Genomic DNA, 22,604 nt, shown 5'->3' with positions numbered 1-22,604 from the left:
ATTATATCATCAGGTTGTTTTTTTATTGCCACCAGAACATGTTTGTGTTTTCATCACTGCTGATCATTTACAGGAAGTGAAGGAGAGTTTGAGTTTTCTGTCCACATATCAGAGAGAGTAAGTGTTGTGTGTGTGCGTGTCACTGTGCTTTCTGTTTCTCCCACTGTTCAGGTGTGAGCGTCTTCTGTTCGAACGCGTGGATTTCTTTCAGTTCGTCGGCGAGACACGTGTTCACCATCCTGTGAGAACAAAACACACAGACATGCTATGAGCACAAAAACAGAACATGTTTAACATCTGAGACATGGGGGACAACTTCTCAAATCAACAAATAACATTATTTGGGACTCATGTTCTCCTCTCATGTCGTCAGTCTGTGAAACCTTTAGAGCAGCTTTAATGATCTTATTGATCTGATACTGGAGTTAGTAAAAACCCTCATTTCAGCCTCTTTTAGCTGCTGTCTCGTTAAGGCCCCCCTCCCCATGTGCCCACTCTCTTCTGATTGGCCAGCTTTCTGGAAGCCTTCCTGGGGGGGCAGAATGCTGCAGGGCTGCCAGGGGAGGGCTGCTCTCCAGAGCTGGGAGAAGAGAGTCTATGTAAGAGGTTTCAGTGGTTTACGTAGAGGCTTGAAGGTGAAATTCTGGTGAAATTCTTGGTCTCATATCGGGGAACTATGGCGTGATTTACAGAGCAAGTCGTTCAGCGCCCTCTGCAGACTGATCCTGGGATTACGCCAATACATTTACCTCATGATCTGAAACTTGTTAAACAACAGGTGTTTAATTCAATGTGTTTTTAATATTGGGGAGTGATGAGAGCGAGAGCGAACACAGCGGGGCAGAGTATGTGTGTGTGTGTGTGTGTGTGTGTGTGTGTGTGTGTGTGTGTGTGTGTGTGTGTGTGTGTGTGTGTGTGTGTGTGTGAGAAATAGAGAGGAGACATCGGAGGAGGTTTGGCGAGTTTTAGTTTAGCGGTAGTTTAGTTAAAAATGTTGCCTGTGTTTCCTCTGTTATTTCAAAATGTTAAAAACATGTTGATAATATTGCTTGATTGTTTAATTGATTTTAACTTTGAATCATACTGTACATAGTTCGCCCTTGTGAAACACTTTGTTTTGAAAAGTGCCGTAGGCCTATACCGATAAATACGGTATGTTAATTATTATTATAATTATTAATACAACAGGTGTTTAATTCAATGTGTTTTTAATATTGTTATTTTCAAATAAAATGAAGTTCTTCAAAAAAAAAGTTTTTTATAAAAAAGATCTGGTCTGCAAATCTTTATTTCTAAATGTGAGTGTTGAAAAACGGGGGTCGTCTTATATTCGGACCAATACGGTATAACAATTGTCCTTCTCTGTCATTCCAATAGGCTCATCACCGTATAGTAGAGGAACTTGGGCCCCTAAAAGTTCAGATACCCCTACCTGAGGTAGAACAAAGCACAACCATATTTTTTCATAACTTGAACATGTCTAGTTTATGAAACGGATAGTTGTATAAAAATCTTTTACTGCAAAATAACTTTTTTTGGATGTTTTATGCATCTTACCAAAAACAAAAATAGGTCAAATTAGGGCTTCTCCAAAAGGGACAGCTCTAGCCTTATCACATGTACCTCTGGGAATCAGAATCAGAATTTCACCAAATAAGGACAGGATGTTTACAGATAGTTATTAGTTACAATTATGCAAAGTTTTTATCAATGCCATTTTCAATTTTTGAATTTTTCACACTTAAACACACGTAGTTTAGGCGGAAATTGAAAATTTAAACAAAAATTCAAAAGGTATGTATATCAAAGTCTGTCATTTTTTAAGTAAGGACACCAAACATTAAAATATGTCATTTTTATCTTCTTTAGACTGTTATCTCAACATAAAAGCAAGTTATTTGACTTTTCACTTGACCCTATGCTGTCACCAGCCCCTAACAGGAAACTAATGCAGCCAGGATTTCAGGGTGACCTGGTACAATGGGGCCCTAAGGATGTGTATGTGGGAGGAGGTGGCCACAAACAATTGATTAAGACTTAACAACAAGACACAATATAATTGTATTCTGTAATATATATATATAATTAAACATTTTATAGTTATTCCTAATACATTTTGTCTCACATATGATTTATACGATGACACTTGGAGTCAACCCGCTGCTTTCAACAATATTGTCACCTATGGCATTGTTTCTATTTCATTCTAGAAAGTTTAAGCATTGTCTTGACATCAGTTGTGAAATATTAATGAACTAAAAAACAGTATTGATATATAAATAACCTTGAGTTCTTAGAAATTAAATATACTTCATATAGTCTATTTGTATATCGCCCATACAGCCTGTTATAGTTTTGTATGTATTTCAGTTATATAAAGATGGTGTTGATGAGCTTCCGTAGCCCCCTGCAGTAACAGATGGGTGACGTCACTCAGGCTTCTTCCATTAATATTTACAGTCGATGATTTAAGCCTACAGAAACAGTTTAAATGTTTCCACACTCAAGATCTTGTATGTGTTTATGTACAAATGATGCAGTGCATTGCAAGAACAAATCTATCTACACATTTATAACTAAAGTGGGTCAAGGTTACAGAGTGATACTAACAAATATTATTATTTGACACGTTAGTGCAGGATAAAAACAGCAGCAAGTATTCACATAGAAAAAATAAGGTGCAGATATAAATAGATATAAGAAGAAAAGCTATGAGTAAAATTACTATACAGATAAATATATTGCACGTTTGTGATGTATGTTATCTATGAATAAAGTTCGTATAGTTCGTTCAAGCGAAACAAATTGGTCTGTCTGATTTCTGTTTTACTTGAAAGACATAATAATGCTGGTTTGCACAACAGACATGTTGTATTGAGGGATAAACCTGAGCACCAGGAGAAAACCCATACACACAATGTTGTTTAGGATTGGCCTTTCAGAGTCTTCAGAGCAGCTTGTTCTGTTCTCATTCTTTCAGTTTTCTCATTCCCAAATCTCGGCAGTTCTTCTCCGGTACCAGCGGTACAATATGAGGAATGCTCCACTCCAGGAGAAGAGCACCGCATTCCTGCAGGCGGTTCCTTTTTGGAAATAGGTGGGATGCACAGCTGCTGCAGATCATTCTTACCATTTTTGACATTTATTATGGCAAACCGTCCAGTGTCTGCAGCTTTCTTAAGTTCACTCTGAACATAATCCTCCAACTCCTTCTCTCTCTCAGCAAAATGTTCAGAGATCTTCTTTTCAGCATCCTGGTCCTCCTCTTTTACTTTTTCCAGACAGGCATTTTTTTCAGCTATTAATTTAACATTCAGATCTCTATACTTAATGTTATTTGCCTTGATTGCTTTGGCCTTTAGTTTTTCTTCCTCAAGAAACAACCTGTCTGCTTCCTTCAGGGCCTGGTGCAAGACCAGCTCTTCCTGTTTCTCAGCCCCCTTGATCTGCTCTTTCTCACGGATCTTTGTTTCCCTGTGAGCAGTAATAGACGCGAGCTCTTGGGCCTTCTTTCTCTCCTCTTTTTGTGTTTTGGCTGCTGCTGCTCTTTGTTCAGCCACATTCTTGGACAGTTGCGCCTCCTCTTTAATGGTCAAGGAGGTGGCCGGCTGTTTTTTCATAACTGCCAACTTATCTTTTGTGACATCTAGTGTCACCTGTCTCTGTTCAAACTTTTCTTGTTTGTCAGCTTTACTATGCAGCTGCTTCTCTTTTATTTCGAGATGACTACGTTCTGTTTTCAAATCCTCCAAATTTGACTTTTGTTCCTCCCTTCCTCTGTACAGTTTTTTCTGAGAGATTTCCTCAAGTCGCTCTTTGTGATAAATTTTCTTTAACTCTGCTGTTTTAATGGCCTGATGTTTCTTATGTTTGGAGAAGAGGTGTTGCCTGCTTAGTGTTACTTCTTCCAGCTGGTACTTTAAGGCCATGGTCTGCTTGGCGGTCGATGTCCTTGCTGAAGGTTTCTTTCTGCATGACCTTAATCTTTTTCAGCAGGGCGTCTTTTTCAGACTGCAGAGTTTCTTGCTGATTTGGTTCACTACAGGTTGTCTCCTGGAGCTTCTTCAAGTGCTTCAGTTTTTGTTTGAGCATCCTGATCTCCTGGTCACATTGCAGTCTCTCTTCTCGCTCCACCCTCAACCTTTCTTCTACCTCCTGGATCTTTGACTCACTGATGGTGTATCTCTCCCGCCCTGCCTTGCTTAGATCTGTCTCCTCTTTCAGAAGAGCCTTCACTCCCTCCAGTTCTTTTCTGAGATCTGCAACCACCTGTCATTGGGGTGGACGTCTCTGAGGCAGTGAGTGATCAGGTCCATTCTGGGTCTGCCAGTGGTGCTGCCCGTAGGCTTCCTCCCTCCTTCGGTGGAAAGTCTGACCTTCTGGCTGAGAAGAAAGAAAAAGGGCCGTTACAACTATGAAATGAAGGATAACTGTTCGCCCAACCTGAGGAAGCTACAGGCGAAACGCGTTGTTCGCTCACAGTTGAATAAAGTTCTTCTTAGTGTGCCACAGAGTTTTGATTAATTTTTCATGGTACAGTATGTTCCTGCACCGAGCGCACATGAGAACGTGGAGGCTGTGCACGGGGTACCCTGTTGGCCATCTTCATATTACACCTTTGAGGTTTGATTACTGACTTTTCACTGAAATTTTGACCTCTTGGAGTCTATCAGAATCCAAGCTTACCAGAACAGCTGTTCTTTGTTGAGCTGTTGTTTTTTAGTATTTGATACTCAGTAGATAGATTATGGATATCACATAGGGGGTTTCCTCCCCTAAATGGGGGCATGCTGACATTTAATAGAGCATAGGACAGGATTTAGATCTTTGGTAGACCTAGTGGCAGATTTTATGAAAGGTTTTATGATTACTAATTAGGTACATGGGACATTTGTCATGAAGTCAACATGACGATCACTGGAAGCAACATGACTGGACATTATTACAATGATCATCTCCTGAGACGCTGACCCTCCATCAGGCTTCCTTACTGGAGGGGGGGCCACATGGTTGTCATGGGGAGGCAGTGGCGTCATATAGACTGCAGGTCACTAATGAATGTAATCCTTACAGAAAGAGAGAACAGACACTCAGACTACATCATGATCTAATCCCAAGTAGTCTGATGTATGGATGCAGTATGCTGCTGTGGTGATGGGCAGCAAGAGCAACTGGAAGAAAAAACAAACCACAGCCGCGGAGGCTGAATGGAATCGACACCCACAAAGAGCTAAAGGTTATGTTGGAGTTCCTCCAGTGTCTCAAGGGGACCAAATACTGACACTATATAACACAGTGCAATGGCGCCCTCTGTTGGCACGTTTCAGACAAACACACAAGATCTGTTTCCTACCTGGTTGATCTCATCCTGTGTGGCCTTCAGGGACTTGATGATGGTCTCCAGTTGTATCTTGCCGGCAGCCAGACTCAGCTCCAGCTGGTTTTCCTCCTGCTGCAGCCTGCCAAGGTCCGCCTTTGCCCTGGTCAGCTCACCCTCCTGGCTCTGCAGGTCTGTCTCCTGGGAATGAATCTGACTCTGGAGGGACGAGATCTGGAGGCCAAATAAGAGTGAAGAAAAAAGTATTGGGTCGCAGACAGGATTGTAATGTTAACGGAACAACCATACTGGTCTGGTAGAAACAATATTTGATACCACAGCAACAAGAGGTCCAGTCTGTGTATCTAAAGTTGTGGAATTGTCTTGTTTTTAATTACCACTGAACACACCGTTAACAGTAATGAGAGACTACATCAGCATGAATTTACTTTAATAAATATTTATAGACAAACATTCCCTCCAAGTCATCATATATACATACGCCATCAGTCAGGACTAAAAGAAAACACAGCACCCAGGTGACATCTCTGTGTCTCCTGTCTGAGAGCAGAGCGGGCACACACACAGAGTGCATGAAGCACATTCATGCAGAAGTTTGAGCATGTAAGGCCACCTAACATTTATTCTGAGCACCAGCGTGTAAATCTTCAAACTTTTTAGAAAGGCGCTGTTGAGGGAGCCGTCTTTTTCAAAATATGAGATATTCCTAGAATTTTTGCCATCTACGGATCGTGTCTTGTACTCGCATCCTCTTCGCTCCGAGTCTGATCAGGAAAAAAACGATCTCAAATATAAAACATGCAGTAAAAAATAACGGCGCTGTGTTGATCAAATAGCAGCTGTTGGCTTCAGACTGTTGTCATGGAGACAGGACGGACGTGGGATGTGCAGCTCTTTTCTTCTCAGCGCACAAACGCTCCATCAAGCGCACAAGCCAAAAAAACGCTATAGGTGGACACGGGGCCTCAGACTTGCTGCATCAGTATCTAACATAACACAATCTGTTTAATTCTACATATGTGGTGTTATTGATCTTTATCTGGTCACTTTTCTTTTGTCTCTGAATTTCAGCCGAGCACGCTCATTTCTCTTTGAATGAGCTGAATAAACGCTTCATCAAGCGTTTCCGAGTGTACAGTCAGCATTTTTGTCTGTTTCACTGCTTTGATGTTATCATCAGTACTCACTCTCTATTGGCTCTCACATATTGCCGGTCAAAGGTGTGATATTTACGCTTCTGTTACATCTTGTTTCCAATGTGAGGTGGTGAAAGGTCAAGCTGGAACGATGTTGTGTGTGTCCATGTGTTAGTGTGTGTGTGTGTGTGCGTGTGTGTGTGTGTGTGTGTGTGTGTGTGTGTGTGTGTGTGTGTGTGTGTGTGCATGTATGATTGTTTGTGTATCTAAAGCTCCCGCTGTGTGTTTGCATGCCATGCCTCTCACTCTTCTGTAACACATTGTGAAACCTTCAGGGACATCAATATGATGCTGGTAATATTGCAGAAGGGTAATGTGTGTGATGTCACTCGACTACTCCTGCTGACGCTTTACAACATCTCACCTCTTTGTTACGTTGTCATCTGATGTTTCAATGAAGAAGCAATTAGCTGTCTCTGTTGAGTGGTTGGATCTGAATCCAAACTGCATTGGATGCAGGTGATAAGAGCTGTTGTTCAGGTGATGTATATTTTGCTCAGCCGCCCATTTCTCTGCAACTTTAGACATAATAGGAAGAATGCTGATGAATGAGGGTGAATGGGGATCACCAGATTTGTAAATTGGTGAAATAACGGCAGATTTCCACACCCTTGGGAATTCACCCTGTGATATTGAGAGATTAATGATTTTGGTGATGGGTTTGGCAAATGCTGCACCAAGATCCTTAACCATTGTTGTGTCCATCCCAAAATCATCTTTTGCTTTTGATGGATTGAGGGATCTAATAATTTCTGTGATCTTTGATTCACTAACATTTATAAAATGGAAAGCTGGCTCTGTTTTGTTTGCCAAGCACAGATTAACCTGCTTAGCAGAAAAGCTCTGTGCAATAGTTGCTACAGAATCGACAAAGTATCGATTAAGAGCTCCAGCTACTTCAGCTGGGTCCTTAGTCAGGTTTCCATTCAGGCTAAGTTCAATTTATTTTCCTGCTTTGGTTTGTTGACCCAGGAGCTTTTTTAACTGACTCCATATTAATTTAGAATTTCCCCTCGCCTCATTAATTATTGTCATAAAAAAATCAGCCCTAGCCTTCCTCAACCCTGTTATCACCTTATTTCTTAACATGGCAAAATGAAATTTGTCGTGGAACAATTTGGTCTTAATGGCCATTTTCAGTGCGAGATCTCGCTCTTTCATCAGTTTTAAAATATCTGCATTTATCCAGGGGAAGACTGGTAAATGATTAATTGATTGATTCATAAACAGAGTAATGACAGTGATCCCTGTTGGAGTCAGTCAGAACATTTCCATAAAGAGCCACTTTGCATCAGCAGCACCATGCTCCAGTGCTCTGGGAGAGTTTATAGTCCTGACAGTTGAACACTGGATGACTGACAGCTGTCCTTCATCACAACAGAAATCCTCGTCCTCATCATCTAAAACATGACGTATTAATGCACTTATTCAAATAGGATCAAAGGGGAGAAATATGTGGAATGATGAACAGTATCAAGATGAAATCAAACTCTCTCTATGTGATCTGTTGTTAGATGTTAAAACAGTGATGTCACACATCTTTTCATAGTGTCGGCACATTCTTCTAACATATACTGAATTATTTATTGACAAGGTTACCAATTATCGATGGCGTTGAAAAGAGTGGAGAGCAATAGACAAGTCATCCCACAAGTAAGTAGAATTATTTAAAGGTCGAATATTCTGTATAATCCACTTCACCATGTTCCTCTAACACTAATAAGTGTCTCTAGTCTGTCCACAAACCCCCCAATGATGAGAAAAGTCCATCCTCTCCGTCTTCTGCGCCCAATTTTGTTTGATTTTTAGTGATAACTTATCCAAGTAATAAATTCTGGTTTCATGACAACCAAACTAGGACTTCAGGTTCAGGTTCAGGTGACTGTATCTGTGGGCAGATTTGTTTTGCAGCTAGCAAAGCGACGTCCATCATGACACACAATATGAAACAGATGTAACAAGAAACAACACAATGAAGAGAAGGACAACAATTTAAATTGTATTTATTGAATTAGGACATTGCACATGAATCAGCAAATCCCATCAAAGTCAATATGCCGGAATTAGCACAAAAGCTACATTTCATGCGTAGTCTCTAAAGGCAGGTACGAACAAAAAACATAAAATACATTTACAATTACAGGACAGCAAACAAAAGAACTCACAGACAATTTTACAAACAAAAATGCGATTGTCAGATAAGAAATAACAGACTAATATGATAAAAAAGCCTATAAAATATATTAATAAAGGAGATAAAAATAATAAAAGTACTTAAGGTTTCACCAATCAGGGCTGATAAGAGAAAGAAATATCAGTCAATAAGATCTATAAAAAATCAGAATGAAACAACCATTTGAATTATGAACTTTTTAAGACCAACATGATTCAGCTTGTAGCCTCCAGCAGGGTCATCAAAGGTCACAAGCTGAAACGTGTCATATTAACTTAATAAGTTAAGACAAGATAAGATAGATAAGATGAACTGTATTGTCCCAGTGGGAAATTTGCCTTGGACTTCATCAAATTGATCTTCGTACTACAAGTGCTGCTGGAGCCTTTTACCCTCTCCAAGCCTTTCAGCTGAACTGTAGGTATGATTCTCTGCCAATCACAGACACACACAGAGGCAGACTGACAGACAGACTATAAGAAATATGTTTTTAAAGGGATCAGCAGAATGGGCGGGGTGAGGACATTCCGACAAAAAGCAGCTAAGACAGCTGGTTTCCCATCAGTTTAAAATGTCGACATCATTAAATTGTACAAACCTAATCTGTGTAAGCGGACTTCAGGTTTTAAAACGACATCCAGCAGTCTGTGTTGTCTCTCATTTTCCTCTTTTGATCGACAGATTACCTCCTCATGTTCTGCTATCGTTCTTTCAAACAAATCAAATATCTCTTCCGCAGCAGCAGTCAGTCTCTGGTTGACGAAAGATCTCAGTATTTGGACTTTAGACATTTTCACACATGGACAGAAGCTTTTTATTCACACACATCATTTAAAACCGGTATCTGATTTGAGCTTTGTCGCTAGTTCCAGCTTGCAAGCTAAGCTAACTTCATTAGCTTGGTGTTTCAGGTTTCTGATCTACACCACCTACAGATAGGTGGAGGTAATGCACCAATACGTTGTGAGCCAACCGCCAGAAAACAACAACAAATAGAAGAAGAGTAGACTCGATCCAGGGCTCTTCATAGTATTGTCATCTGTTTTAGCGTTTAAATGAAATCCTGCTGACTTTCAAAGAAGCTTATGTCTATAAACGTGAGTGTGTCCGGTAGTTTGTCCTTCGGAGGGCAGTAATATACCCACAAGAAGAAGACAAGTATGGAATTAGCTTAGCATGCTAGCTGGGACACAAACGTGATTAAAGCGACAAAGCTAACACCAGATAGGCTACTATTTTTTTCCGGTGTGTGTGTTTAGAAAAAGCTGCTCTGCTCGGGTGTGAAAATGTCTAAAGCTAAAACACTGAGATCTTTCATCAACCAGAGACTGACTGTTACTGCTAAAGAGATATTTGATCTGTTTAAAAGAACGATAGCAGAACATGAGAAGCAATTTCGTCGATCAAAAGAGGAAAACGAGCGACAGCACAGACTGCTGGATGCTGTTTACAACACTGAAGTCCACTTACACAAATATGGTTCCGGTAGTTTATTGTTAATGTTGATTTAAAACAATGAGAAGCAAGCTACATTCTCACATAACTGTTAGATATGTTGTTATGTGCTGATTTTCTTTGGACACAGATCGGGAGTTTCAGAGGTTAAATCCAACTAAATTCCCCAGAATTAAATTATAGCAGTCCCTTTGAATTCATATCACCATGGAAACCTTTCAGTCTCACACACAGTTGTCTGAGATGAGCTAATAAGTGGATTTTGACACGCACACGGTCTGTCTCTCTCTTCCTTCCACATACACATAAAGTGAGACGTCAGTGTCTTCATTTTACATTAAACACTTCTTAACACCATCATCATTACTATCATCATCAACAACAATATCTAAACCATCATCAGGTCGTAGGTACTTATAAAGAGCTCTTTAGCTTTTTCTTAAAGGTGCAGAGGGACTCTGCAGATCGAATGGAGTTTGTAAGTTCATTCCACCACCGGGGGGGGCAGCAGAGGAGAAGAGTCTATTTAGCATCTTAGGACCCTGTTGTGAAGGTTGAATCAGACGCCTTTCATTGGCAAAGCGTAGTGGGCGGGAGGGAGTGTAGACCTGGATTATAGAGGTAAGGAGGAGAAGTTTTTGTGACTGTTTTGTAAGCGAGCAGCAGAGTTTTAAATTTGATGCGAGCAGTAGCTGGGAGCCAGTGGAGGGATGTGAACAGCGGAGTGACATGTTCTCTTTTAGGAAGGTTGAAGTCGTGCTGCTGTATTTTTTATCATCTGCAGGGGTTTGATAGTGCATGTAGGAAGACCTGCCAGCAGAGAGTTGCAATAGTCGATGTGTGATATCACAAGAGCCTGTACCAGGAGCTGTGTAGCGTGTTCTGACAGGTAAGGTCTGATCTTCTTGATGTTGTACAGGGCAAATCGACTCCATTTGTTATAGGCTACCAGCTTCCCTGACTTACGAGTTTAAGATAAAATATGCATGTGAGACAAAAGTTGAGAATTTAAGCTTTTATTTCCTGGTATTGATATCTATATACATTAAAAACTTAGGACAAAGCACCTTAATATTACCAGAATGCTCCTCATGTTTACCACATCTATATAGCAGAACATGTTTTAATTTAAACTTTTGTTTCATGTGCATCTTTTGATCTTAAAATGTATTCAATGTATAACAAAAACAAAGGAATTAGCCTTGTTGTTTTATAGTGGTGGAGGTACTGTATCTCCTCCTTACTTTTTATTAAGATATCATACAAGCATATAAGCCTATTGTTTAACATTTTCAACCAGCAGCATATTAAGCACACTCTGGCATTTGCGATCCAGTTTTGTCTCTGTAGTAGCCGTAACAAAGCCCTTTCTATTTTATTCCTCATCAATAATCCTGGTATTATTGCTCAACTACTCTCCTTATACTTGGACAAACTACGGGAGGACGTTTTTGCTGTCTAATCTCATTCTCATTCTATTGTCATTGCTTTTAACTTCAGATGAAGTGGAATCAGAGGTGGAGGCTTCAGGACCACAACTCACTGTAGAGGCATTTCTACAGTGGATAACGGGGCAAGGCCACGTTCCTGTCCTTCAGGAGGAGAAAATGAGGTTCAAAGTGAATGTGAAGTCTGAGCATCACTGCGAGTCACATTTTGGGGAACACAGAATATGTTATCCAAATGTCGCTGCTTGCATTAAAACCATCACCTTCCCTGTTAAACACATGACTTCCTTCAAAGATTTTAAAGAAGTCCTGGTTGAGGCATTCCATCTAGCGCAGTGTAGACCAGTGTCAGCCTACACTGACTTTTAATTTCTTTGAGGCAGAATTGTTTTACAGCACTTTAAATGTTCAAGCTGTTTATAGTTTTTAACATTTTAAATAGTTTTATATAATGGTTAATTAGTTCATTCGGCAAAACAGTCATTCATTTAATTATTTGGGTATTTGAAAAGGGATAATACGGCTGAAACAACGCACACTGAGAAAAACACGCAGCATATTTAGAAACACTGCACATTCTAAAGAAAATGCACAAATCCAGAAACAAATGCAACGGCTGAAAGGTGCCACGGAACCCACACTCAGCTGTCTCATCCTCAACGTCAAAATCCTAGTGTTTCAGCCGTTGCAGAGAGTGTGACCCCATCCCGGCCAGCGTAGGATAGTGTTCATAAGTTAACATTAAAAAAAAACTATTCCCATGTAGAATGATGCCAGCAGCATGCTTTATAGCTAACATAACCTCCTCCTCTTCAACCAGTTTAAATAAGTGTCAGAGCGCCTCAAAACATGTGTGTGAAGTTTCTTGTTCTAAATGTAATGAGCTGTGTCTGACCACGCCCCCTCTCTGGAAGTTATTTCTAAAAACTGTAGTTCTTTGATGTTCTGTTTGTGTACTCCTTTCTTTTGACAACTTTCTGTTCTGTTCTGTGATGTATTGATTTTTCATTGAGCACCATACCACACTAAAAGGATAAGGTGTTGGCTTTTCCTTTCTGCACTAACAATTATTTGTACGTTTCTTTACAAATATGGATTTGTTCTTAACTTCCAGTAAAATATAAACATTTAAGTAACATTGTAACATAAGTGTAACATTGAAACCCTTATTAATATAGTCAATTCAATTCAATTCAAAGGGGCTTTATTGGCATGAAAGTAACTATAACAACGTTGCCAAAGCATAAAAATACAATTTGTCAAAATATTCGGACAGTCCACAATAAACAGTAACATGAACATTAACACAACATTAAGATTGATTTATAGGAATTATATATACAGCATATAGTGTGTGTGTGTGTGTGTGTGTGTGTGTGTGTGTGTGTGTGTGTGTGTGTGTGTGTGTGTGTGTGTGTGTGTGTGTGTGTGTGTGTTCTTGATCCCCAAACTTAACAACACTATATGCACTATAGAGGCCTCTAACTGACATAAAATGACCGTTCACTGAAACATTTGAAGACAGTGGTAGTAAATGTCTCGACCATGGTTGTCAGATGATGCTGTAGGGTCCACAGCAGCTTGAAGGTCTGCCACATCTTGGTCACTTAGAGGTGAGGGGAAATCTGGGACCATAACCCCACATTCTGGAAGGTGCTCATGACTGTGAAGGGCACTCTCCTAGTCAATGTCAAGTTCTTGCTAGGATTCAAACAAACAACTTTACTTTGACAACCCTTGTTTCAATTAAGCAAAAGTGTATGTTGGCCAATTCCTATGACTGGCCTTGTTGTTTCAGTTGTTGAGAGGACTGTATGTTCAACAGAGATAAATGCAGTAATGTAAGCATGCACCTCAACATTATCAACCTCGGCTGTGCTGTTTTGCAGCAGCCCCATTTGCCACAACTGCTGAGGGGTCAGGTTTCCTTCTGTGCGGAGTGGGTGATGGTTCCAGCCCTCAGTGAAGGTTTGAAGGTCACTGCGTAGTGCAACATGTTTGAGATGTGTAGCAGTCCCTCTTCTTCGAGACTGTGCAGCACATCATAATATGTGCTTGTTACTGTGGTCCACACATCCCTCCAAAGCCGCTCGAAGAAAAAAAAAAACAATCACAGTTTTATCTGTTGAGACATTGCATCAAATAGCATCATTTGGAATTTCTCTGTCAGGGTCCAGTACAATGTCAGACCAGTATGATCACTGTGCGTATGATCACTGTGTGTGTATGAGCACTGTGCGTATGATCACTGTGTGTGTATGATTACTGTGCGTATGATCACTGTGTGTGTATGATCACTGTGCGTATGATCACTGTGTGTATGATCACTGTGCGTATGATCACTGTGCGTATGATCACTGTGCGTATGATCACTGTGCGTATGATCACTGTGCGTATGATCACTGTGTGTGTATGATTACTGTGCGTATGATCACTTTGCGTATGATCACTGTGTGTGTATGATTACTGTGCGTATGATCACTGTGTGTGTATGATCACTGTGCGTATGATCACTGTGTGTATGATCACTGTGCGTATGATCACTGTGCGTATGATCACTGTGTGTGTATGATTACTGTGCGTATGATCACTGTGCGTATGATCACTGTGTGTATGATCACTGGGCGTATGATGACTGTGTGTATGATCACTGTGCGTATGATCACTGTGTGTGTATGATCAATGTGTGCCTATGATCACTGTGTGTATGATCACTGTGTGTGTATGATTACTGTGCGTATGATGACTGTGCGTATGATCACTGTGTGTGTATGATCACTGTGCGTGTGATCACTGTGTGTGTATGATCACTGTACGTATGATCACTGTGTGTGTATGATCACTGTGCGTATGATCACTGTGTGTGTATGATCACTGTGTGTATGATCATTGTGTGTGTATGATCACTGTGTGTATGATCAATGTGTGCCTATGATCAATGTGTGTATGATCACTGTGTGTATGATCACTGTGTGTGTATGATCACTGTATGTATGATCAATGTGTGCCTATGATCACTGTGTGTGTATGATTACTGTGCGTATGATGACTGTGCGTATGATCACTGTGTGTGTATGATCACTGTGCGTATGATCACTGTGTGTGTATGATCACTGTACGTATGATCAATGTGTGTGTATGATCACTGTGCGTATGATGACTGTGCGTATGATCACTGTGTGTGTATGATCACTGTGCGTATGATCACTGTGTGTGTATGATCACTGTGTGTATGATCAATGTGTGCCTATGATCACTGTGTGTATGATCACTGTACGTATGATCAATGTGTGTGTATGATCACTGTGTGTATGATCAATGTGTGTGTATGATCACTGTGTGTATGATCAATGTGTGCCTATGATCAATGTGTGCCTATGATCACTGTGCGTATGATCAATGTGTGTGTATGATCACTGTGTGTATGATCAATGTGTGCCTATGATCACTGTGTGTATGATCACTGTGTGTGTATGATCACTGTGTGTGTATGATCACTGTGCGTATGATCACTGTGTGTATGATCACTGTGTGTATGATCACTGTGTGTGTATGATCACATTGTGTGTATGATCACTGTGTGTGCATGATCACTGTGTGTATGATCACTGTGCGTATGATCACTGTGTGTGTATGATCACTGTGTGTGCATGATCACTGTGTGTGTATGATCACTGTGCGTATGATCACTGTGTGTGTATGATCACTGTGTGTGCATGATCACTGTGTGTGTATGATCACTGTGTGTGTATGATCACTGTGCGTATGATCACTGTGTGTGCATGATCACTGTGTGTATGATCAATGTGTGCCTATGATCACTGTGCGTATGATCACTGTGTGTGCATGATCACTGTGTGTATGATCAATGTGTGCCTATGATCACTGTGCGTATGATCACTGTGTGTGCATGATCACTGTGTGTATGATCAATGTGTGCCTATGATCACTGTGCGTATGATGACTGTGCGTATGATCACCTTGTAAACAGGGTGCACAGCAGGCAGCTGTCGTAGAGTTGCCACACAGAACACCTCTAAGACCAGGTGAGTCCTGAGCAGGTGAGACAGCAGCTGGAACGCCTGGAACTCAGAGTGACGCACCCACATCTTGGCCAGCAGCCAGGTGAGGGGCGGGTTTGTGGGCAGGAAAATGGGCGTGTCCAAACCGGGAGTCTGCTCCAGCTAAAGAAACAGCAAAAGAGATGTTTAGTGTTGGAGAGGCCTTTGATGATCAGCTGTTTGTTTTGACATGTAGAAGAAACACCTGTATTCATGGTTAATGTTTGATCTGCTCAGAGGTATTTCAGTACCCTCACCAACATTTAAGGATCTTTCACTCAAAATTTGTTACGTTCATTTGAATGTTTTCATGATATATTCTCTGAAGAGGTGACCCCATAGTCTCAAATCTTTGACCATTCGTTGGTCAGACCTCAGTCGACCGCCAGTCTTACAGTCGAGCATGAGGATCGTTCCATTCCAGGTACATGGGGGTGTTTAATGTCTAACTTTACATAGATGTGTCTGTTTTCTCCAAATAATTCATGGCTCATAGCCTCTCTTGGTATAAATATCTCTTTATTAATACTTTTAATGCGGTTCTGCAAAATATTGAAAGCAGGCGCTGCCAGAAAAAGAACGCTGTCTGTGGACACGCCTCCTCACAGTATGATGATACGTCTGAGGATGATCTTCTGTGTTATAAAAACATTGTTCAGGTTTACATGAAATCTCCGTCAGTCCTTCAGTGCGACTCTGTGGTCACGAGGAGAGGAGTCATTTACCTGTATAGCAACAGGTATGAGTCCCTGGTCCGGGTGTTGGTACAGGAGGCAAAGCGGAGCAGCGATATGCTGACGTGTACCTCGGATTGTGTTGGTCTGTGATGGCACAGTCCAACAGGTAGATATTACCTGCCTGAGAGGAGGCGGGGCATTAAGAACAATGATACGGGTGATGTAAACATTAATGAGTCCTGTACAGGTGGTTAAGAACAGATTTAGTTTTCTCCACCTTCAGTTCTCTGTCCAGGTGAGTCCGGGGACTCATGGAGCTCTGCACCATGTTCGCTGTGATGAGGAAATTCTCGACGGAAGGAAGCTTCTTACACCTCCGGATCATCCTCGGGTTGGAACCGTTCATACACTGATACCCAAAGAACCAGTCGTCCCTCCAGTGCTCCATACAGTACTCTGACAGACACACACACACACACACACACACACACACACGCACACACACACACACACACACACACACGCACGCACGCACACACACGCACGCACGCACACACACATACACACACACACGCACATACATACACACACAGTGGATTTGTCTAATTTCTTGTCCTCAGGTTTAGTTGGGAGTGAGTGGTCAGTGTTTATTTACCAGCTACGGGACTCCGAAGCTCCGAAGTTCGTTCCAGGACTTTCCAAACCTGATGGCCAGTTTCTTGAGAGACAGCTCCAGCAGGCTGAGAGGGGGACGGGGGAGAGAGAGGAGGTAGGGGGTGGTGTCACTTTAATGTTATGAAGGTTTAATTAACAGGAAACCAAACTGTCACCTGGAGGTCAAAAGATCCTCCAGCACAAGTTTAATTCTGCATAAACAGTTTTTTGGCTGTCAAGTGTGTGTGTGTGTGTGTGTGTGTGTGTGTGTGTGTGTGTGTGTGTGTGTGTGTGTGTGTGTGTGTGTGTGTGTGTGTGTGTGTGTGTGTGTGTGTGTGTGTGTGTGTGTGTGTGTGTGTGTGTGTGTGTGTGTGTGTGTGTGTGTGTGAGACCTGTAGGCAGACTTTCTCTCCTTTAGGTCGGCCTTCCTGTGAGCGAGCAGCTGAGGGGACGAGTCGTCTTTCAGGGTCTTTGCTGATGAGGAGACAGAAACACACAGCTGTTTGTTGTTCTTATATCTAACAAGCTAAAAGGAAGGTTGCTGTTTGTTTGCTTGACTTAAGAGGAAAACAGTGAGTCCATTTATGACACGAAGTGAAAATCTGCCAAGTGGTGGACTCTGACGCTTCAGTGTTTATCCAGCTCTGCATCGGTCTGTAAACCTTTCTGCGCTCTAGAGAGACATCACACGTACATTTCAACCGAAAAGGATCACCGCCATGTGATGTGGATTGTGTGTGTGTGGTGCTGTGTTGCCAGCGCCAATCAGCATTTAGATTCCCCTGACTTCCAGGATGCTTCAGAAACCTTCAATCCAAACTGTCGTTGCTTTGAGATTTTCTCCTGACGTCCTGCGCTGCATCACAGCTGCTCAAACCGAACCTCGTTCCAAAAACAAACATTTTGAACGTTCACAAATATCTTTAGAATTTAGTAAGATCTTTCTTTATAGGATGTTTCTGCTGCTTGTCCGACAGTCTAGTGTTGCTACATCTCAAAAAAGTCGAGACACACGAGTAAAGACGCAGAAGAAGAAGAATCTGTAAATCCAAACACATCGGGATGTGAATAAATGAAAACAGAATCTGAATCTGTTTCTTTATAAAGTGTCTCTTTTCTCGTCAGCAGGAGTGAAGATCCCACCTCCAGCCTGCAGGAGGAGCTACAACCAGCGCTTCAGGAACAAGAGTCTGCAGCAGCCAATCCTGAAACATCCACAGATCCTAAACTGCCAGGAGAAGAAGAGACGGAGGCTGAGAGAGGAGAGACAGAAGGAGCTGAGGAGGCAAGAGGAGGAGAGAGTGAAGGAGAGGAGGGGCAGGGAGTGAAGAGGAAGAGGGAGGGCGAGCAGAAGGAGGAAGAGGCGGGACAAGGCTCAGAGAAGAAAAAGGTAAATGAATAGGGAGGAGGTTCCTTTAAATGTTTTTTTAACTGCACATGGCCATATTTGGTAAAGTGGGAGGAGCCAGAAAGAGTGAAGGAACTGCTCTCGAGCTCCTCCCACTTGACACTACGACTTAAGTCATTATTATGATCGGACATTTGTCTCATGAAAGTCAAACTGAATTTTTTATATCACGGCTTCTCCGGGGGTGAGGCTTAAAAAGGAATTAAAAGCATTATCATAAACATGTTTCATCTCCCTCGCTCTCTCTCTCTCGCTCCCTCTCTCTCTCAGATGGACGAGGAGTCGATGGCGTCCATGTTGGCTGATTTCGTCGCCTGTCCTCCTGACGATGAGGACGGAGCGTCTGGATCAAACCGCTCATAGACTTGAACTGATGTTGTCGAGGTTACCATGGAGACTGTATCATTAGAGACGTTGCCTCCTCGCCACATCCTCCATCATGGTTGAACGCTCTCAGTGTTCACGTCACTTCTGTTGAGACGTGAGGCGTCTTTGTGAGTGACGTTCCATCGACCAGGTTAATAAAGGTAAAAGTAGAGTTAGGTTTAATAAAAAAGAAGACTCCTCCCACAGTCCAGCTGACTCAGTTTGTGTAAAGTCTTATTTGTACCTTTCATAAAGTAAAATCATCAAACACGAGTGAAAACATGAAACCTGTCTCCGAGAGTTTATCTCAACCTGACGTCTCATCCTGTTGAAAAATCCAGTCACCACGTGTTCACTCCGTCACGTTAGCATTAGCAGTGTGTGTGCTTCCACACGCTCCGTTGCGTCTCCGCTCCGTCAGTCCAGAGTCCTCTGCAGCTTCTGTTTCTGCAGGATGATGGAGCAGATCGAGCGGAACAGGAAGTCAGACACAGAAACAACATTAAAACATGCTGTTTATTTTCAGAATAAAACACTTTGTGGTCACGTTTCAGAACAACGACCATCTGTGTGTTTTTTGATGTGTTTATATCAAAAACATCGTATTATCTCACGCTGTTGGGAGTGAATCTGTAGAATTACAGCAGGAACTCCTTTGTCTCGTGACTCCAGCTGTCCGGCGCCGCTGCTCCATGCTGTGCTCTGAGAACGCCGCCTGTGGCTGTTGATGAACGAGGGAGCAGCACACGCATATCTGTTGGAAGTTCTGGGTTAGATTATAAACGTATGTAGACATGTCTCATGGTCAGGTGATCGTTAGCTCCTTATCGCATTACCTTGTGCTCTCTGTCGCTCTGCTTCACTTCCAAACAAACACATACACACTACTACTGTTTTCACATCTACACTCCTGAACATTTCTAGAGAATTTCAGGAGAATATGCGTCTTTCTATCAATGCTACAGGAAACATAATGTAGCAAGTTCATTAGAGCACGGAGATGGTAGAGGTGGCGTGCAGACAGTCTATGGTCGTGCAGCGATCACAGGGAATAAACGTCACCACCCCCTCCCACTCGCTCCAGGTGAATTCTCCTGATTATATCCTGCTGCGTTCTCACATCAGCTCACTCTGACTTTCTGCAGAATAAATACGAGGAGGCTGGAGGAGAAACTCCGGGTGAAGAGAGAAACATTTCCTTATTTTGTCCTTTAGGGCTTTATGTGTGGACACAAACATCTGGAAGTGTGCGTCCGGCAGATGTCTGTGTGAGGTCACGGTGAGTGATCACATTGATCCTATATAAAGATGAACTGTGACTACGTGAGACACCATTTCCTCTGGTGTTGAAAAATGAAGATGATGCTGAAGTGTAAAATCCTGCAGTTCCTTGAGTGTCCACTAGAGGCTGGCTGCAGAAGCACAGGAAGTCACACACACTCAGGGGTGGCTGTGGTTCAGTTGGTAGAGTCATCATCTCTCAACCAGACGGACAAGGGTTCGATCCCCAGCTCCTGCAGCAACATGTCCAAGTTGTCCTTGGGCAAGACACTTAGCCTCAAATTGCTCCCACTGCTTCTTTGGCGGTGTATGAATCGGATTAGTTACTTCTGATGGTCTCACTACATAGCAGCCTCTACCATCAGGGTGTGAATGTGAAGGTGTGACCTGCGGTGTAAAAGCGCTTTATAAGCTCATGTCCATTTACAATTCTAAAAGTCTGTTTTTACAGCAGAGATTAACATGTTTACAGCCTGGTTCAAAAAAACAGACAGGTGCTATTAGCTCATGTCTCAATCGGCACACACTGTACAGGGGGTGAATGTTTTGATGACTCATCAGTTTTGATTTAATGAAGGATAAGAGTTATTCACATTAAGGCATGTAGCTGACCTGATTGACAGGCAGGCGCGGTGTAACGGTTTGTCAGGAGCTTTAATGTTTGTTAAAGGAATATGTTAAGACATGGGGGGGACTCTGAGACTGAGCAGTTCTTGGCAGCGTGCAGCAGTAGAGAGACTTTCTTGCATGCCAAGTGGGCAGGTCCTTTAGTGTGTGAGGTCATGTGAAAGCTCTGAGTTATTGCCTGTGGCCATGGAGCACGTTTACATTAACACATATCTCAAATGTTTCTGAGTGTGGAGAGAAACGGAGACCACAGAAGTGACTAAAAGTGACACAAAGTGAACATATTGAATCACATATCATAAATCACTTTATATAATATAAGAGTTTAATATATAAACTCTAATATATTATAATATAACACAAAGGAGTGATTGAGCAGAGTGTGAGGAAGAGAGTGAGCAGAGGAGAGAGTTGTCCCTCACAGGAGCTTTAAAATCGACTCCTTGCTGAATTAAAAATGCCTGTCATGGTTTTGCTTTCTTGAAATGGAGGAGTTCTATGACGTTAACCAGCCAAAGCAGTTAAACCTGCTGTCTGGAGAACAGCGCTGTGTGTGTGTGTGTGTGTGTGTGTGTGTGTGTGTGTGTGTGTGTGTATGTGGAACTCCTGCTGTGCCGTGCTTCAATGTGACCTCACAGACTGGGACACCGATATTACACCAATCAATATGAACGTACAAAGACATGATGAGGGCGGAGTGTGTGTGTGTGTGTGAGAGAGAGAGTGTGTGCGTGTGTGTGTGTGTGTGTGTATGTGTGTGTGTGTGTGTGTGTGTGTGTGTGTGTGTGTGAGAGTGTGTGTGTGTGTGTGAGAGAGTGTGTGTGTGTGTGCGTGTGTGTGAGAGAGTGTGTGTGTGTGTGTGAGAGAGTGTGTGTGTGTGTGTGAGAGAGTGTGTGCGTGTGTGTGTGTGTGTGTGTGTGTGTGTGTGTGTGTGTGTGTAGCCTGTCAGGTTGTCTGATCACAGAAGAAGGTTGTGCGTCTCTGGCCTCAGCTCTAAGCTCCTCCCCCTGAGGAGAGCTGGACCTGAGCTACAATCATCCAGGAGAACGAGGAGAGAAGCTGCTGTCTGCTGACTGGAGACACTGAGGTACAGACAGACACACAGAAGCTGTCTCACTGTTTCTGAATGATGAACTCTTCTTGTCTGATGCTGGATTTAGATGAAGATGAAGTAGATTCTGATCTGGTTTCTTTCTCCAGATTGGACCATGGTGGACTGCAAAGACTGGATCCTGGTCTGAGGAAGTTTCATTTCTATTCATCAGAACACAGTAGTTTCTGTCTAAAATGGCCAAAAAGGTCTTTTGAATATTCATTCTTAAAAAAACACATTAGTTTGAACCGTTTGAATTTATATTTTTATACATTATGTGCACAAGAGAGCAAACCAACAAAACCACACAAGTACGATGTTACAAATGTGCCTCAAAATCAACCAATCAGGAGTCAGGAAAGCTCAATTCTGATTGGCTCCTTCTTCTCCAATTAGATCACTGCTATAATATTTACATCATCCCTGAATCATTGTTTGATTACTGACTGATAACGTGTCTACCCATGTTACTAACAGAAGAGTGCATTATCCTCAATAGTATTAAAACACATGTTTGTAAGTATTTCAATTTGACTTATGTTGGTATTTTTATGTCAGTTTGTGCTTGTATTGGGTATAGTTTATCGTTTCCTGACTCCTGATTGGTTGATTTTGTGGCACATTTGTAACAGCGTGCAAAGTTGAGCACACACGGAGTGAGCAGGGTCGAGAGAGAGAGAGAGAGAAGACCATTGAGCGAGTGGGCGGCGGCCTACCAGCGCACAGAGAGAGACTTTGAGAGAGAGCGCACGAGGAAAACTGAGGGAGAGAGGTTGTTAAAGCACTCTTGTATGGATTGTTTCAAGCACTCAAACTGATTTAATGAA

General features: G+C 42.1%; 2 protein-coding genes across 3 annotated transcripts; one reads left to right on the top strand and one right to left on the bottom strand.

Annotated features, from left to right (window-relative positions):
* Positions 1-15,590: 15,590 nt before the first annotated feature.
* LOC109995509 (polyunsaturated fatty acid 5-lipoxygenase-like) lies at positions 15,591-18,132 on the bottom strand. The gene is made up of 6 exons (XM_065950132.1): positions 17,697-18,132; positions 17,395-17,476; positions 17,004-17,088; positions 16,626-16,804; positions 16,397-16,529; positions 15,591-15,794 (listed from the first exon to the last, which is right to left on the bottom strand). The coding sequence occupies exons 4-6, from the start codon at positions 16,794-16,796 to the stop codon at positions 15,700-15,702; spliced, it is 399 nt and encodes a 132-aa protein (XP_065806204.1). The 5' UTR covers positions 16,797-16,804; positions 17,004-17,088; positions 17,395-17,476; positions 17,697-18,132; the 3' UTR covers positions 15,591-15,699.
* On the top strand, positions 16,864-18,985 carry LOC109995508 (prothymosin alpha-like). Of its 2 annotated transcripts, none has more exons than XM_065950130.1 (3): positions 16,864-17,117; positions 18,128-18,392; positions 18,681-18,985. In XM_065950130.1, exons 1-3 carry the CDS (start codon positions 17,056-17,058, stop codon positions 18,771-18,773), a joined length of 420 nt encoding a protein of 139 aa, XP_065806202.1. In that variant the 5' UTR covers positions 16,864-17,055; the 3' UTR covers positions 18,774-18,985. The 2 variants fall into 2 exon arrangements, with proteins under 2 accessions (XP_065806202.1, XP_065806203.1); XM_065950131.1 differs by having other exon boundaries at positions 16,865-17,117; positions 18,131-18,392.
* The last annotated feature ends 3,619 nt before the right edge of the window (positions 18,986-22,604 follow it).

This window comes from Labrus bergylta, chromosome 22 (assembly GCF_963930695.1).
Source record: "Labrus bergylta chromosome 22, fLabBer1.1, whole genome shotgun sequence".
NCBI lineage: Eukaryota > Metazoa > Chordata > Actinopteri > Labriformes > Labridae > Labrus > Labrus bergylta.
Note: the sequence above shows the minus strand (reverse complement) of the source record. Positions and strands in the feature narration are given on the sequence as shown.